Here is a 17,460-nt window from a genome sequence, read left to right on the forward strand (position 1 = left end):
TATTGCTCAGAACTGCGCCGGTTTTAATCCTGCGGATAAGTATTGGATTTGCAGCCATACTGTACAGATACCACTTGCTGTAAACTTGTTCTGGAAAAATGTAGCAGATATTTTAAGTCGGATGGTCTAATTTTTTCAATATTAACCGTCGTTGGATTCACATTTAGGCAATGGTATTCAATTTGCTGCCATATAACAGCAAATATTAGAATCTAACTTAAAATGTCTTTATTAACTTAACTTCCTAATTTTTTCTGCTTATGGATGTTTTCATTGATATTTTAACATTTAATCATATACTTTGCTAATATTAAGCTGCTATAAATTAAACTCTTGTAAAATTATGCTTTTTGTGGTAATTTCATAACATAGCAAATAATAAAATTTATGGTTCAAATTAATCAATTATATTTTGTAACAGTACTGCTACTCTATAACTCTTTTGTGTGTCAGCCTGTAGAGAAAATACTTGTGATTGCCGAAAGGGGTCTTAAAGGATAAGACAGTGGACAAAAAATTATAAACAAACTCATTATGATAAATCGCTTTTGTAGATTAAAATTATATTAATAATATTTTACACAGTGACTGCTGGTACGAGGGACAAGGGAATGATATTCTGACAAACAACTCTAAAGGAAAATTTCCCAACAACCCCCTTCCCCTTTTCCTCCCCTTCTTTCCCACCCCTCTTCAGTTACATGACAAACACAAAATATACCATCAGATACTTAATAAGGTTTCGTGATTTTTTGTAGAATTGTAGGTTAGAATAGCTACCCCTGGCTAGTATCATCAACTCTATTAATATTTGAAATTAGTCCCCAAAATTTCAGGCAACAAATAAAAGAGCATTTTTAACTTTAAGGAGCAGTAAAATTTTTTTGAAATCTTCAGAATATACTAGAAATATAATGATTATTTATAATGTGATAAAGTTTTTTTTCAAAATATAATGATCTTCTAATTACTATCAAGTTATATTTCTACTCATATAATCGTTCTTGTTGAAACAGTTAAAAAAAATTGTGTGGCTAATTTATTAAACTCACGCAATTTCTAAATTAACAAGGATGACAACATCCATAAAAGCGAAGCTCTAAAGTGGTAGGGCAAACGAGCATTAACACTTGTTGTAGAGTGTTAGATTTGAATAATCAGAATATAAATGTATGTACGGACATTCTGGTAACGATCATAGAGTTGCTACGCTTTCTAACTACTACGGGAATCGCCATGCAAAGTTTGGAAACGATAGGACAATTCTAACCTGTTTAAATTAACGAAAAGAGCTAACTGTCCGTTACGTACGGACCGACCCTAATTATAGAAAAGCTTCGCTTTTAACATGTAACTTAATCCATTGAGCTAATCATAATAAAATTAGCAAATATATTTTAAGTTTATATTTAGTTTAATGCTATATGGTGACTTTATTGCTTTTGGGGGGGGGGGGCAATATTTTCTTCGCAGGCTCAAGATTTAATTCTTACCGAAAACATACAAACAAACATCCTACTACTTTAGAATGTAGATCACAACATTTAATTCTAGAAATAGTAAAATTATAAATTTAAACATATGTATTTGTCAATGACTGATTTAAAATTTAAATTTCTTAAAATATTTAACAAGAATGACAATATTTATAAAAGCGATTCTTCGTATTTTTCACAGTAGCTTTTCTCCTATTTCTAGTCCCTGTGGGGGACTCTAACCCTGCGGGGAAAATTCCCTAACCCCGCAGGGCAATCACCTAACCAAATATAACCTAACTTATTAAAAGCCATTTTAAAAATACGACGAATCGCACCTTAAGGGGCGTTTCCACGAAAAGGACTATACCCGAAAGATCTAATAAGAAAATGGTGTAATGCTGTTTAGATAAGTTTTAGTAAAATAAAATGTGACCAATAAAATACAATAAAACCTCACATCAAATATCGGTTTTCCAAAACAAATTCAGTTCAAATATGCTGACGTCGATTGTAACGAAATAACATACAGACCCAAATCATAGAAAAGTTTTTCTCCCAATAACATGTGTCTTAAATTCCAAGAAAGTTGAAATTAGAATATATGATATCACATACCTTAGACTGATAAGAAATTGGCAAAAAAAGTATTAGCGTTGCATTTTTCATATCTTTTACATAAATTTGAACATATAAAGGGGTACAGTTTCTTCGTAATATATAAAAAAAACTTTTGAAAAATTTCATTCCGATTAAATAAAAAAAACTTTGTTTCTTTATAAGACTTCTAAATTATTTATTTAAATCGAATGGTTATAGATTCGATTATCAAATTTGTTTAATTTGAAGGTTATTTTATTTTACTGTTTGTGTGATACTAATATTGGAGTTGAGAGTCATACTACATTACTCTTTATTTTTTATATCGAAGCTATTCTTCAATTGTCTGTCCGTCAGTCCGTAACGCTATGGGGGTAAATGTGACTTTCTCGGCTGCTTTTAAAGATAAGCATATAAAATTTTGAGTGAACATCTCATCTATTTATTATTTTGGCTGTCTGTCGGAGTGCTTCAAAAGATGAAAAAGTATTTTTTTAAGGTTTAAGGATTTTCTTGGAATTTTCCTCTCCAATCTTTTCATTGTTATCAGAACTAAACTTCTGCTTCGCTACTTTTGGATGTTGCCATTCTTGCTTATCTGTTTTTCAAGATTTAAAAGTGAGATTCTTAAGCAGTGTTTATAGAAATTAAAATTATTTAATTTTCAGGTCGTGTAGTAGAAGATGGTGAAATGAAGAAAGAGAAGTTATTAGGTACATTATTTTTATTCATTTTATTAAATTCTGATTACTAAAAATCATAAGGGGTATTAAAAAGGTATAGAATATACATGAATATTATGACAGGGGAAATTGTCATAAATTTAGGTTGCTAACATGGAACTTTATAATTTATTGGTCATTTCGTACGTCCAGTAGGAGGGAAGGGGATTGGGTATAGGGTCTAACATCCAAGTTATAATATATCCATTGGTATCAGTTATGAAAATAATACTAATGAAATTGCATTCAAAGTACTATAATAAAAAACAGGGGCTGTTAAAAACTATTTTTACATTATTTTAAGAGTGTAGGTACTATATATGTAGTAGAATTAAAATATGATTTGTTTTAAATAATTTCAAACTTGACAATAGTTTAAATAAAAAATAAGCATGCATATTTTCAAGACAGGTGTGCCTATTAACATCATAGTTATAACCTATTTAAAAGATAGGTATAGCTTTCTCGGTTCATGGAAAGAAAACGAAGTAGCGGGTTTCGTCTTTTTTTCGGTAGCTTTTCAAATATTTCTAGTCCCTGTGGGGGGTTCAAACACTGAGGGGCAATCATTAACATTTACCTAACCTATAAATAACCTATCATAAATAAAATACTGTGAAAATACGAAGAAGCCCACCACTTCGTTTTCTTTCCATGATCCCCTTTTTCAAATATATTTTTTCAGTACATTTTTGTGAGCATGTTCACAATAAGTTCAACAAATATGCCTTCTGTTTTTTCCTCTGTGAATTACTCAATATTTTCATCTCCCTTAGTCAGGTAAAAAAAACAGTTATTTTTTGTAGCGAAGCTACTTTATAATTTCTATGTCCGTTCGTCAGTCTGTCCACACGTGTTTAGGTAGATAAATAATATTCTTTGATAGTCTTCTATTTTTATTATGAAGTTTCCCCTTGTGATCAATTCTTTTTAGTAGCGAAGCTACTCTATAATTCACTATGTCCGTCAGTCAGTCCGTCAGTCAGTCAGTCAGTCCGTAACGCTATGGGGGAAATTGGATTTACTCAGCTCCTATAAAAGATAGAATGCTGAAATTTTTTGACAACATTCCCATCATTAAGGAGCACAATTGACTATAAAACATCATTGGCGGTCGGACCGCTTTTTAGCAGGTTTTAGGCTATTTTTATATTTTTCACATTTTTCTCCGTATCTTCAGTGTTTATGGTCCGATTTTCAAAATTTTTTTAGTTATAGATATCAAAATTAAATTTCCCGTCGTTTAAAGAAAACAACGATGAAGGCCAGACTGCCTTTTTAGCAGGTTTTAGGCTATTTTTATATTTTTCATATTTTTCTCCATATTTTCAGTGTTTATGGTCCGATTTTCAAAATTTTTTCAATTATTGATATCAAAATTAAATTTCCCGTCTTTTAAAGAAAACAACAATGACGGCCAGACTGCCTTTTTAGCAGGTTTTGGGCTATTTTTATATTTTTCTCCATATCTTCAGTGTATATGGTCCGATTTTCCAAATTTTTTAAATTAAGGATATAAAAATTTAATTTTAAGAAAACAACCAAAGCGGCCAGATTGCCTTTTATCAGGTTTTTGGCTATTTTTATGTGTTTTACATATTTCCTCATATCTTTGTTTTTTTATTTAACTTTTTTGGGATATCAGGATCAAAATAATTTTCCCCATTGTTATGTGCATCTTTATTTGTATTTTACTTTGACCATCGTCATCATACAAAATAAAACAAGGTTTCGTGTATCCAATAAATCTATTCTTGATTTTAATAAATACCCTTTAAATCTACTTGTACGTATTCCCATCTATGATTTTTGTGCTTCGCTACTTATGGATGTTGTCATCCTTGTTCTAATATTGTCCGATTGTTCGTCCATGTGGCTTTGAATTAGAAAATACAAAGCCACATTTGTTATCAAAATTTACAATCAATACACATATCTACTCTATAACTTAGCTGGCTGTCCGTCTGCCTATACGCTATCCGTCCAAATATTTGTTAACCCGTCAGTTGTAAATGTGTAAGGCTTCTTAATATTTTTTTATGAAATATCTCTGACTATTACTAATTAGTATCTACTTTGTGTTCATCCGTTTGTTTGGACGAACCCCAAACTGTCCCACTTTGAGAAAGACGATTCCAGTGACGTCATATACGTTTAGGGAAGGGGGGAAGAACATATCTTCCCTTTTCTCCCATCTCTTTTGAAGAGATTTTCTTCCCCCCTTCCCTTTTTCTTTCCCGAAACGTATATGACGTCACTGGAATCGTCGTTTGTTTGACTGTTTATTAAAATCGAAAAAGTGTAAAACTTGCAACTGTATCATTTTCAACCAGGAATCGAAAGGGATAACTCAATGGCCGATCATATGATATACATCCTTAATAATGATACACAAAATTAACCCTTCTGCAGATTACAACTAATGGTTAAAGGTTTAGACACGCAACCAATCAAAATTCAATAAAAGTCCCAATAAGTGTTGAGCAAAGAAGTAAGAAAATGCAATTATAAAACTTTGGGGTCCCTCAGATTTTCAACCTTTTAATAGTTTTTTTTTTGTTGTTGTAGATAATAGTGACGAATGCATTTTTAAACCACCAGTTTCTGGATTATGGCCTTCTTGTTTATCAATATTACAGGTATAAATATAGTTTCTGGATTATGGCCTTCTTGTTTATCAATATTACAGGTATAAATATAGTTTCTGGATTATGGCCTTCTTGTTTATCAATATTACAGGTATAAATATAGTTTCTGGATTATGGCCTTCTTGTTTATCAATATTACAGGTATAAATATAGTTTCTGGATTATGGCCTTCTTGTTTATCAATATTACAGGTATAAATATAGTTTCTGGATTATGGCCTTCTTGTTTATCAATATTACAGGTATAAATATAGTTTCTGGATTATGGCCTTCTTGTTTATCAATATTACAGGTTAAATATAGTTTCTGGATTATGGCCTTCTTGTTTATCAATATTACAGGTATAAATATAGTTTCTGGATTATGGCCTTCTTTTTTATCAGTATTACAGGTATAAATATAGTTTCTGGATTATGGCCTTCTTGTTTATCAATATTACAGGTATAAATATAGTTTCTGGATTATGGCCTTCTTTTTTATCAGTATTACAGGTATAAATATAGTTTCTGGATTATGGCCTTCTTGTTTATCAATGTTACAGGTATAAATATAGTTTCTGGATTATGGCCTTCTTGTTTATCAATATTACAGGTATAAATATAGTTTTATCGACTAGCCAAATAGCTTAAAACCTGCTCGGGATTGAAAATAAGCTTTCTTGAAAATTAAATACAATAGTATAGCTCTTAGAAATAGAAGAAACTACAAAAAGTGATTTCACAAAATATGGTGATTTACATAAAACATTAGAAAACAAGAATAATTTAGTCTATGATTAGCGTAGCAGAAACTACAAACTAAGATATATTAGACTAGCGGCTACGCCCCTAGAGGCCTCTTACAGATAAACTGTAATAATGTTGTATCTGTGCTAAAAATTATTACACCTTCTTTAAAAAATATATTATAGTAAGTCATCTATAATACAAAGTAGAACGATGTTTGTCTGTTTGTCTGTCTGTCTGTTTGTAGCGAAGGATCTCGCTAACCGCTAAACCGATCGGGTTCTCCTTTACAGGGTAGCTTCTCACAGGTCCCGGGAAGGTTTATAACTATTTTCTTGGGGGGTTGGACACCCACAACCCCCCCAAAAAATGAAAAATAACCCCCATTTTCTTTTTAAAACTAAAATTAAAATAGTAGAGTTGACTACCCCCTCCGGCTCCCCCACAAAAAAAAATTCCCCCCCCCCCCCAAAAAAAAATGTTTTTTTTAAATTTTTTTTTTAAATCTAAAAAACGAAAAATTGGTTTGATTAAACCTCTTGGGGCAAAGCCGCTAGTGTATCTTAAGGTATATGACAATGAACGTTAATTGATATACATACACCCCCAATTTTGATGAACTAAATTACCCCTTCACTAGTTGGAAATATTGGATTTGTATCAACCAAGAGTAAGTAAATATACCCAAAGTTTTAAAGCAAACAAATAAGTGATCGTTTTTAAAAACCTTGGGTACCTGTGTAATTCCAGCGCCCTGTCCCCTTCACAAGCAAGCATTTTCTTTAATTTACCATGTATGTATGTTTGTTTGTTAGACTGCCAGCAGAGGAGAGACAGTTACCAAACACAGTTAACCCCATGTGCGAAGTATTTCCAAAAGGTAATCATTCTTTTTCCGATTAGGTACACAGGGATAGAACAATGCAAAATAAATATTAATGCATGAATTAATCCTTAGGACCTCATAATTTTTTATCAGTCATTCTCTGAAGTAGTAGGGTGTCAGATTTCTAATTTTTTTTTCTTCTATCGAATCTAAAAGTAAAGTGACAACTATAACTATAGCTTATGAGTAGCGAAGCTATTGCATGATTAACTTTGTCCGTCCGTCTTCCGTAACGTTGTTGAGAAAAATTTTCAACCTCATTTTAAGATAGACTGCTTACTTTTAAAGATACATTAGAAGGTATCCAATTTATATCTTACTTGTTTAATGCCACAAAAACATTTGAATATTGATATGTTAAGGTTTCGTGATTTTCTACTTCCTATAAACACCATTTTTTTGTTTTCAGTTGCAACATGTAACTATGTGAGATATGGTCGTGGTGGTGGACAGGAGGTGAAGAATGCCATCTGTATCCTATCCCTTAATATCATTAATGATAAGGTACTTCCTTGTTTATACACTCATTTTTTAGTAAAATAATAGAGGGCACAAGAGCTTTATGTAACTCTGCCCACAGGTAACTGTACAAAGTGTCTAAAAAATCAGCCATTTGACGTCACATAAGTGAGGGAGATGAGAGGATATAAGAAGTAAAGAAAATCCCTAAAAAGGAGATGGATAATCACTCATTTTTATGACGTCACATGGCTGATTTTCTAGACACTTTTTCCAGTTATGCCCACATGGCTGGAATCCTGTTCCGATTTTGAATCAGCTAATAGCGACGAAAATGTGAACACAAGTCCCTACAAAAGGACAGAAAGCAATTTGCTAGCAGACGTAAAGGGTCTCTACCACTTGGGATAGGCAGTTGTCTAGATTGTACATCAATTTGCCAAATCAAGATTAAATTCTTATTAATGCTACTTTACTATTTGACATAATTGTCTTTAAATTAAGCTACGGTTACCTTATTTTGTCAAAGAATGAAAATGCCATTTCTTTAATAATAAGGAAATTCCTTCACTACTAGCGGATATTTAAAGTTTTAAATTATTTTTAAGTTAACTTATTGCTTTGTTTGATTTTAAAAAATCCGGAATTCCCTTTTTTGTACAATAGAAAGATGATTAACGTCCCACCACAGATTATGACGTCATACGATGAAATGACCAATGAGAGGCCAGCAAAAATTTTACCATTGGTCAATTACAGTGTATACTGGCCTCTCATTGGCTATTCTATCGTATGAAGTCATAATCTGTGGAGGGACTTTAATCATCTTCGACATTAGCAATTTTTTTTATGCAGGTGTTTGCGTTATTATGGTTCTGGCATTGTTTCCTCATTTTTGCTGGTTTTCAGAGGTAATATTTACATATACTGTTAAATTCTTAGCAGTAAAATAAAAACTTGATTGTAGAGATGCTTCACTTATAATGTTATACTTTGTTGTCTTATGCATCATATTTCAAAGTCAGATGAAATTGATAATTATACTAAAGAAATGTGTCAAAATAGTTTTAAGGGACATTGCTGCGCTGTCTTAATTGTACCTGACTGTTACAGGAATCATAATCCAAAGTTTGAATTCGGTAGAACCGTTCTAACGCGCTCAAATTAACTAAAAAAGCTCTCCGTTATTGTCGTACAAACTATAACTATAGAAAAGCTTCGCTTTTAATGGCAAAGAAAAGTGTCAAAGTATACTTTAAAATTATTTCATCCAATTTAATATCTTTTCCTTTTTTTGCAGCGAAGCTACTATGCAATTATAGGAAATGTCTGTTCGTCTGTCCGTAAGTATTTTCAATTTTAGGAAATTGTATAACTTCCAAACCCAATTATATCTAATTGTTGCCCAACAAATATAATCCTCATTTCAGGTCCCTTTCGTGGCAACGCTCCTTAAGCTTTTCTCCTATTTCTTGCCCCTGCGCGGGGGGCTCTAACCCTGCGGGGCCGACTGTCTAACCCAATATAACCTAACCTAACCTAAAATAACCCATCAAACGCCATTTTAAAAATACGACGAATCACCATTTAAGGGGCGTTGCCACGAAAAGGAACTATTCCCCTCATTTACTAAGTATATTTGCGATTACTTTTATTTAATGAAATCTTCCAATTTTTAACATTTACAAAACAGCCTGCTTTATTGCATCAAGATCCATGACAGATCTATATAGGAAATAAACGTCTATAAATGAGCTCGAGTCTTCCAATGGTAAAGTGTTTAAAACTCATAGTGCTCCAATAATCATTATTAAACTCTCATTGACCAAAGCGATAAGACCTTTATTATATTTGTTTATGGAATGAATTAAGTTTTTCACTTCATGTTGATATTTGAATTACATTGAAGTATTTAATCCTTTTTTCATAAATAAAAAATTTACGTTCATAATAGAGTAAATCTAAGAAAACTGTATTTTGAAAGAATTCGATTGTGGCGACACTTCCTTTGTGTTAAAATATTAAAACTAAAATTTTAATCATATTAACCCTTTGGTGATGGTAATGTGAAAAAAATATAATTGAAAAAATGTTTTTAAAATCATTTAAATTAATAATTATTTACTTCTTTCTTTTAGATAGTAATGGCGAGGGAGGAAAATTGATTTATTGAGAAATAGATATGTACTTATAGAAAACTAGCCAATAGCGATATAGTTATATTGAGCCAACTCTAGTTTCTAATATACATAATATATCTGGATGGTCCATCTGTCCCAATTATTCGTCAAACTTATAAATGAAATTTTTGCAGACAAATACATTTGTTTACTTTTTGTTATAAACGAGATACGGGCGACATTATTTGCACCATAATTTTAGATGATATAATTTTTGGAAAGCTAACTTTATTCTAAGAAATTCAACTATTGATAACAAACTTATTTTAATTTTTTTAATATGTTTTTCAAGATCTGTAAAATGTTTCAACCAAAGAAATGTCTTGAATGTACCTTTAGTATTCTCCAATTTGCTAATTTTTTGTAGTTGTAGGTTATCTCTATTCTTTTATGAATCACAGAAACGCACAATAAAAAAAAACATTTTATCTTTTTATAACTCTTGACCTTTTTAGTAGTTGCTTTAGCTGCGCTACTTATGGCCATACTTGTTCTTACTCTATATAATAATATATATATTATACTCTCTCTATTCAATATTAGAGAATGCATTTTTCAACTTAGATTTACTTCCTGAGATATTAAAAAAGTGAGATATTCTTTTAGGAAGAAACTTTTGTTCCAAAATAACTTTTGTTTCTTATGTTGTTATTACGACTTATTCTTTATATTTTACATTTGTAAAACAAGGATAAATTTGTACACTTGTACTGAAACATCAAGCAATAAAGAATAGTTATTTTTAGCATCGTATTATAGACAGCTTTCAAAACTGGTATTAATTTTAGGACTTTTTTGTTTAGCATTCGTGGAAAATTGTCTGTATTTCAATGTTATACACGATTTTCAGTATGGCTGAGAAACGGTTCTAATCCAGCAGATATTAATCGGTTTTGAAGGCATATTGGAAATAATGTTAAAAATCATTTGACATATTCAGTAAATATAATGTTTGAAATTTTCTTCTGCCAATTCATGAATTTGTGTGTAATCTTACGAAACTTTCTCTGTTGAACTGACATGATTATTGAGTAGCCTAGCTAAAACAAACTACTAATAGAGAAATTATAATTTTTAGAAAAAAGTTTTTGCTTCCTTCCCAAATTAATACAAAATAAACAATAGAAACCAATTTAGGGTTATAAATCACTGCCGCATTTAATCTTTTCTTCATTATTACTACAGAACAAAGTTCTTCTTTGTATTTGATTCTCTCTCATCCCCTAATTAGTTATGCTGCCATGACCTTTTGTGATTTAGGGACATCAAACTAGAAGAGGGAGGGGACACTGGGCTGTCTTTTTTACACTAGTCACCAAAGTTTTATAATAACATTTTTTCATTCATATGTTTAACAACTATAGGGACTTTCATTAAATTTTAATTGGCATGTTAATTATGTCGAGTGTCCAAACGTTGCAACCTCTAATAGTATTCCACAGAAGGGGTAATTTTGTACATTATCATTGGGGATGTAAAGCGATATATTGCCCAATGTCTTATCCATTAAGAGCTCAGTTTGTTGCTAATATGATGTACACCACTTGTAAGTTGTGACACTTTGACGGAATTTATAGAACATCCCAATTTAATCTTTGAGATTGTATCTTTTATAAAACAGAAAATAAATCTTATATTTCTATTTTTGAATAAAAAAAAAGATTAAAACCGCGAAATAGGCTGTTTAAAAGTTGTCAGTTGATTCTTGAAAATCAATTTATTTCGATTCAATACCTTACTAAATTTTATACATTTTTTTCTTTCCTTTTGCCATTTTACCTTTTATTTTATATCAATTATCAAGCATTGCTATATAAAAAAAATAAGGCTTTTAATGTAATTATCTCACAAAAAATGTGTCTGTCTTTCTCGGTTTTAAAGTTTGCAAAAAAAATTGTTTTAAAACATAAACTTTACTTGATATAAAATCCTCGTTTACCATGAAAGATTAGGACATAATTTTGTAACAGATTTTTAAATTCTTTTTAATTATGAAAGAGCTACTGTGGTATCCGCCTTGGTTAAATGGCAGACACCCGAGTTCAAATGACTACGGCAGTGCGAACAGACGTGGACACATATATTATAGTGAAGCTACGCTTCTCTAGCAATCACTAAATAATAAACAGAGTCTATTCAGGTGTTACTTTATTCAGGGTCTAAGGTTTACTAAAGTTATATACAACAAACAATAAATACACAGATTGGAATAAGTAATCCTAAAGCAGAATCAATATAAATACATATACAATAATCAGATTGGGCAATAATGATCCCCCATCCCTGGAAAGGGTGGGGAACCAAACAATACAGCTTAACCATAATAAGGCTGTCAAAATCTATCATTAATTTTAAAGCATAGGGAGGGGTCAGGCTGACCCCTTCCCCAGTACTCGGGGGAGGGCCCTCGGCCCTTCTCCGAACCAAGGTCAGGGTTGCCATAGAACATGGCTCACGGCTGCCGAATACCACAACTCTCCCCTCGGAAGGCTGGGAGGGGGTTTCCCTGCCAGACATCCAACAGTGGTTGAGGCCTTCGGCCCGCTCATTAGGGGCTATTATGTACAAGAGATAATGATTCAATGGAATCCTAGTGGTGATTTTCAGGGCTGATGGGCCCCCAACGTGGGGTAGAAGGTAGAGGCTGGCTTTTGTTGGGCACGTAGCTCGGCGCCAGCGGGTGTCAGGTTGGCATGGGGCGCAGCCGCTGCTGGACCGGTCAGCAAGGGGGCATTCTGGTTGGTGTTGGCAGCGGCTGGGGCACTGGCTACCAGGTTGACTGTCTGGGCGACAGCCTGGCCTCCCGAGGGGCCGCGGGGCTTTCCAGAGTGCGGCCCAGGCCTGCCTGGGGGGTCAGTCCCACTATCGGCTGATTTCATGGATACCATCTCCTCGGCTGCTTCCCGGCCAATAGGAATGGCATCCCAGTCCACTGAAAAGTCCCAGGACTTGGCATGGGTGAGCCTGGCCCTGGCCAAGGCCTTACAATACAAGGTTGGGTGATACAGGAATACTTATGACATCGCGTTCAGGGCGGCTCGTACACCTCCTTGTGCAGCTGCCAGGGAGATGATGGTTAAGTCTCCCAGCAGCTTGAGGATCAACAGCAACAGACACAGTATGGCTGCGCCATCTCCCAACTCGTGAATAGCCTGTCTGAACCCAGCCCAGACATCCAGGGTTTCCTCCCCTTCCTCCGCCAGTCGGTCAATATTGTAGGACACGATCCCATGGTCTCCGGTGGCTGAACAGCTGCCTTGCTGGACGCATGAGCCATACGACAGGCCGGTCAGCATGGCGGCCTTATACGCCGGGAACGCTAGTAGCTGCTGCCAGTCATTCAGCTCGGCCTGAGAATACAATCCTCCCGAGCTAAAATCATCCAAGGGCTCGGTCAGCAGCTGCTTGGGTGTATCCAGCGGGGGCGGCCTCTTCTTAGGTGCAGGAGTTAGCTCTATCCACCCTTCCTCGGCGTGTACAGTTAGGGGGTAGGTGGAGGAGCAGGGAATCTTGGTGGCGTGACCGCTATACACCTTTGTCACGGCATCTACAAATCCTGTGGGCTCCACCGGCACCTTGTCCCAACATTCATTGCTCTCCCTTACCACGTACTTATTACGTTGGCAGGTAAGCTGGAGCAATACATCTCCCCTCAAAATAGAGAACGTGCTCCCCTGGACACGCACCGGATGGGCCGGGTCTAACTGCTGGAGCTTCCAGCAATTGGCCGCTACTTCTTCTGCTGCTGCGCTTCTCATTCGAGTCTCCAGGGTAAATCCAATGTAACCTGCGTGTATCTGGGCCTGGAGGGGGACATCCACGTCCCTGGCCGATACTCTAGGCAACGCTGCCGCGGCCGGGTCGGCTGCCACGAACAATGCTGGGTGGTTGGTGGCATGGGCCTCAAAGTCGCAGTTCACTATCGAGGTGGGGGTAGTCATGTTGATGAAGAATTGGGCCTGATGGTCAACCAGGAACGCATCCATCACCAGGCTGGGCTGGAGGCTGCGGATCAGCCTCAAAGGGCAATCTCTCCCCAGGTGGTCCCACACATATGTGGCCTCTCCAGTGACACAGGACAGCTCGGACTGGGGACAATCTAGGGTCAGGTGGTCGGACTGGGACTCCACCCGTCCGTTCTCAACTACGTAGGTCTCTTCCTTGACCAGCAGCCATCGCTCCTGGAGCACTAACTCATTTCGGTACAGCTGGCCTTCAAAATGGACGTCCTCCCCTTCACAACCCACCCCCTCGGGGCTGTTGACCAATGCGCCTACCATATCGAGGGTAAAGAACAGGGGGTGGTTCAGCTGGAACGTCAATGGCTTGGTCTTGCCTGGCAGGGTGTAGACTCGGCTCCGGGCCAGGTCCCGGCACGTTTCGGGGGCAATCTTGGTTGGCCGCATGAGGGTGGGGACCAAGGTCACCTTCAGGTGGCCCCAGACTCCACACCTAAATGTCCACTGGGACACTGTGAGTTGACAGCTATATCCCGTGGTCTCCCGAATCTTAACTTGCTGCAGGACATGTACCTCATGGCCCAAGGGCACCTCCTGGTGTAGCGGCTCCTTGCTACATATCTGCTCTTTGTTGAAGGCGGTGACATGGGTGGGGTTGGCACAGTCCCACCCTACTAAGACATAGCTAGTTGTAGGCCACACAGCTGCTAGCAATAGGCCCCACAGAACCATCCACCAGTGGGAGAATCTGCCAGACAGCCACCGTCCTCGCGCATGCATCTGGGGATTCTCGGCTCTGGCCACAACTGCTTCCTGGGGCTGGACACTGCTGGACTGCTCCTGGCTAGATATAAATTTCCATTGAGTGTTATATTTAGACGCCCGGGGCATCCCGATACCCTCCCCAATGACGGACTGACAGGCAACGGGCGCCTGTCTGGGCGTCGGCTCCCCTAGCCCCAAGGTGGCCCTTCCCTCGTCCATGGCATGCCCAGTGGCATGGGGCTGTAGTGCGTGTGGCACAGGCTCGCCCAGTATTACATCCCTCCCCTGCCCTAGGAACTCAGGTGCATGTGGCACAGGCAAGTCCTGATAACCCCAAATCTCAATCTCCCCAGCCTCTGGTGCGGGAGGCACAGGCAAGGCTGGAGGGTTACAATATTTTGGATACAATGCATTTGTCAATTTTAACTTATCCTGGCTCAGTTGAGGGTGGTAGACAGCTGGACTCTCTCTGCTGGCAGGGGGCTCTAGATGAGGGACAGCTGGACTCTCCCTGCTGGCTGGGGGCTCTGGATGATGGATAGCTGGACTCTCCCTGCTGGCTGGGGGCGCTGGCTGACTGGGGGTGACGGATGTCACCCCTCCCTCTGGGGCTGCAGGCTCGTTCCAGGGTCCAGGTCTCTCGGTGGCGGCGACGGTTGTCGCCCCAGGCACCAGTGTGGGGGCGCTGGATAGCACCCCCCAGTCTTCACAGGTGGCGGCGGCGGTTGCCTCCCCAGAAATCAGCTTGGGGGTGCGGGATCGCACCTCTCGTCCTTCCCAGGTGGCGACGCCGGATGGCGCCCCATACATCGACTCAGACGCGCTGGCTAGCGCCTCTCGCCTCTCCCGCTCGGCGGCCGCCAGGGCCTCCCCGTACATCGTCTCGGTGGCGCTGGGTAGCGCCCCTCCGCTCTTGCTGGGGGGACTCGGTCTGGCAGGCTCCATCATGTTGAGGCTGAATGGTAGAGGCCGCAGGACTTCTGGCTCCGCAATGTTGGTTGGCTGCACGAACTCCGGTCCCAAGTGGTTGAGGCTGAAGCCCAGGCCAACCCGGTTGGGTTCAGCCGCTCCTCCCAGCACGTTGATCCTGGCTGGAATAGTCCCAAACTGCGGCATTCCTTCTGAGTGGCCCACAGCTCTGGGGGCGGCTGCTTGCTGGAGTGTTGCTGGGGGCGCGCTCCCTTCCATGTTGGCTACCTGGCTGGGCTTCCCAGAGTGAGCGCCCTTGCCAGCTACACGTCTCCTGCCGGCTACCTGGTCCCAGTCAGCCTTGCACTCGGCTGCCGTATGGCCTGCGTAATGGCAACGTTCACATTTGGCAGGACGGTCACGGCGTGGCTTGGTGCGTTGCTCTTCTAGGCTGACCTCCATAGGCGTAGGACAATCTCTGATTCGGTGGCCCTTCCCATGGCAGCGGTAGCAGCCGCCTGGAATCTTGTCGTCTGGTGCAACCTTCCCCATCTGGTGGAGACCCGGAGCCAAGGCGCCAATCTCCATTGGCTCCGACTCATCGTACTGGGGCAACTGGACGCTGGCCGATCCCGTGAGCCCGTCAGTGGCGTCCACCAGGCACACACCCTCCTTCAGCTGCTTGGTGATCATGGTCACGGTGAACATGGCTCGCCTCGTGTACTCAGGTACCGAGGCGATCTCATGTCCCATCATCACGCGTTTCACATTGGCATTGCAGATGCCGCGGTTAAGTTCATCGATGAGTAACTCCAGGTCTTCGTGGCTGTAGGCCTCCCTGTACAGCGCACACTTGGTGGATATGTAGGCTTGTATGGGCTCCGTCGAGTGTTGCCTGTAGTCTCTGAAGGCTTGCTTCAGGGTCTGAGACTCATAGGCTGGACGAAATAACATTTCACACTTGGCCTTGACTTGTTCGTAGGTCAAGGCTTGGCCTGCCTCTCCAAACAGATGAGAGGCCATCTCCGCCGCTTGCCCCGCCAGGGATAGTAAAAGGGTGTTGCGGCGGTTCAGTGTGTCATGGGGGGGTACGCAGTAAGCCGCCCATGACATTTCCAGCCTCCGGATGTGGGAGTTCCAGGACTGCTTGGGCGGTCCTCGGTACTCCGGCAGGTTACTCAACATCAGCTTGCGGTACTCGGCTGGAGCCGGCTGGGGATCGTCCTGGAGCCATCCTTGGAGCTGGTCACCTCCTTGCGCTTGTGGCTGCTCCATCGGGTCAAAGGTTCAGCAGCGGGACACTAAGTTTTAAGTCAATACTATAGGCGGTTTACACTTATGGTTTCTATCCTAGCAGCCAATACCGTTTATCACTTGGTTGGTAGTTTGAACTACAAAGATCTAAAATAGGTACTAGGATACTTGTCACTAGCTTCTAAGCTTTAAGGTAGGCTGGTAGGTGTAGAGAGTTGTTGAGGGTCTGAACTGCTGTCAGGAACTGATTTGGTTTTCCTTATCACACTGTAGATAGGAGGGAGGAGCTTGCAAATCTTTTTTTCTAAAAATATCTCTGTTGTATGCTATAGAGTAGCTCCTCTCCTGTGTGTGTGTGTGTGCGTGAAATCTCCTTTCCTTGCAACGCGCCTACGCGCCGTCAGATTGCGCACACAGGTAAAACGCGCATCTATCCCTCAATCTGCTCTCTCATTGGTCCGCTTTATCTCCTTTGTCCGTTGAATTTTCGTTGCGTCCCGAGCTCCGCTGCGCAACCCGTGAAGTGCGCTCCGTTCTCCCGTTCGCTGTCTCCGCACGGTGGACGGACTTATCCAAGTGGTGGGAGAAGGGGGAGTGCGTGAGGGGACGGGGTAAAGCCGTCCTTCCCCAGATGGGGAGGGGGGTGCCGCAGGGTTGAGGTGACTGGGTGGTGAGGTAATTGTGCTTCTTCCTTAATCCTTGGCTTATTCTTATGTCACCTCAATTGTATTTGCTTCAATTTATGGTGGGCCCCTCCCCTTCCGTTGGGATAAGGGGGTGTATTTGTCGTGCTGCAGGTTTGGGGTCAGATTGTTTACCAATGCATTGTTATCTTTCATCTAGGTTCTATTTTTGGCTTTATCACTATACAAAACAAAT

The 17,460-nt window shown here is 39.4% G+C and overlaps 1 protein-coding gene across 7 annotated transcripts in view; it reads left to right on the forward strand.

Annotated features, from left to right (window-relative positions):
- The window catches only part of LOC145324892 (innexin inx2-like), a 48,533-nt gene that overhangs the window by 17,617 nt on the left and 13,456 nt on the right, over positions 1 to 17,460 (forward strand). For all 7 annotated transcript variants that reach the window (XM_080167606.1, XM_080167607.1, XM_080167610.1 and 4 more), the window contains exons 6-11: positions 2,744 to 2,788; positions 3,483 to 3,577; positions 5,366 to 5,436; positions 6,985 to 7,049; positions 7,465 to 7,559; positions 8,370 to 8,425. In XM_080167606.1, the coding sequence (XP_080023732.1) occupies positions 2,744 to 2,788; positions 3,483 to 3,577; positions 5,366 to 5,436; positions 6,985 to 7,049; positions 7,465 to 7,559; positions 8,370 to 8,425 (427 nt within the window). The remainder of the gene's footprint in view (positions 1 to 2,743; positions 2,789 to 3,482; positions 3,578 to 5,365; positions 5,437 to 6,984; positions 7,050 to 7,464; positions 7,560 to 8,369; positions 8,426 to 17,460) is intronic.

The sequence above is a fragment of the Acartia tonsa genome, chromosome 7, assembly GCF_053477335.1.
Source record: "Acartia tonsa isolate MP-2025a chromosome 7, ASM5347733v1, whole genome shotgun sequence".
In the NCBI taxonomy this organism is placed as follows: Eukaryota; Metazoa; Arthropoda; class Copepoda; order Calanoida; family Acartiidae; genus Acartia; species Acartia tonsa.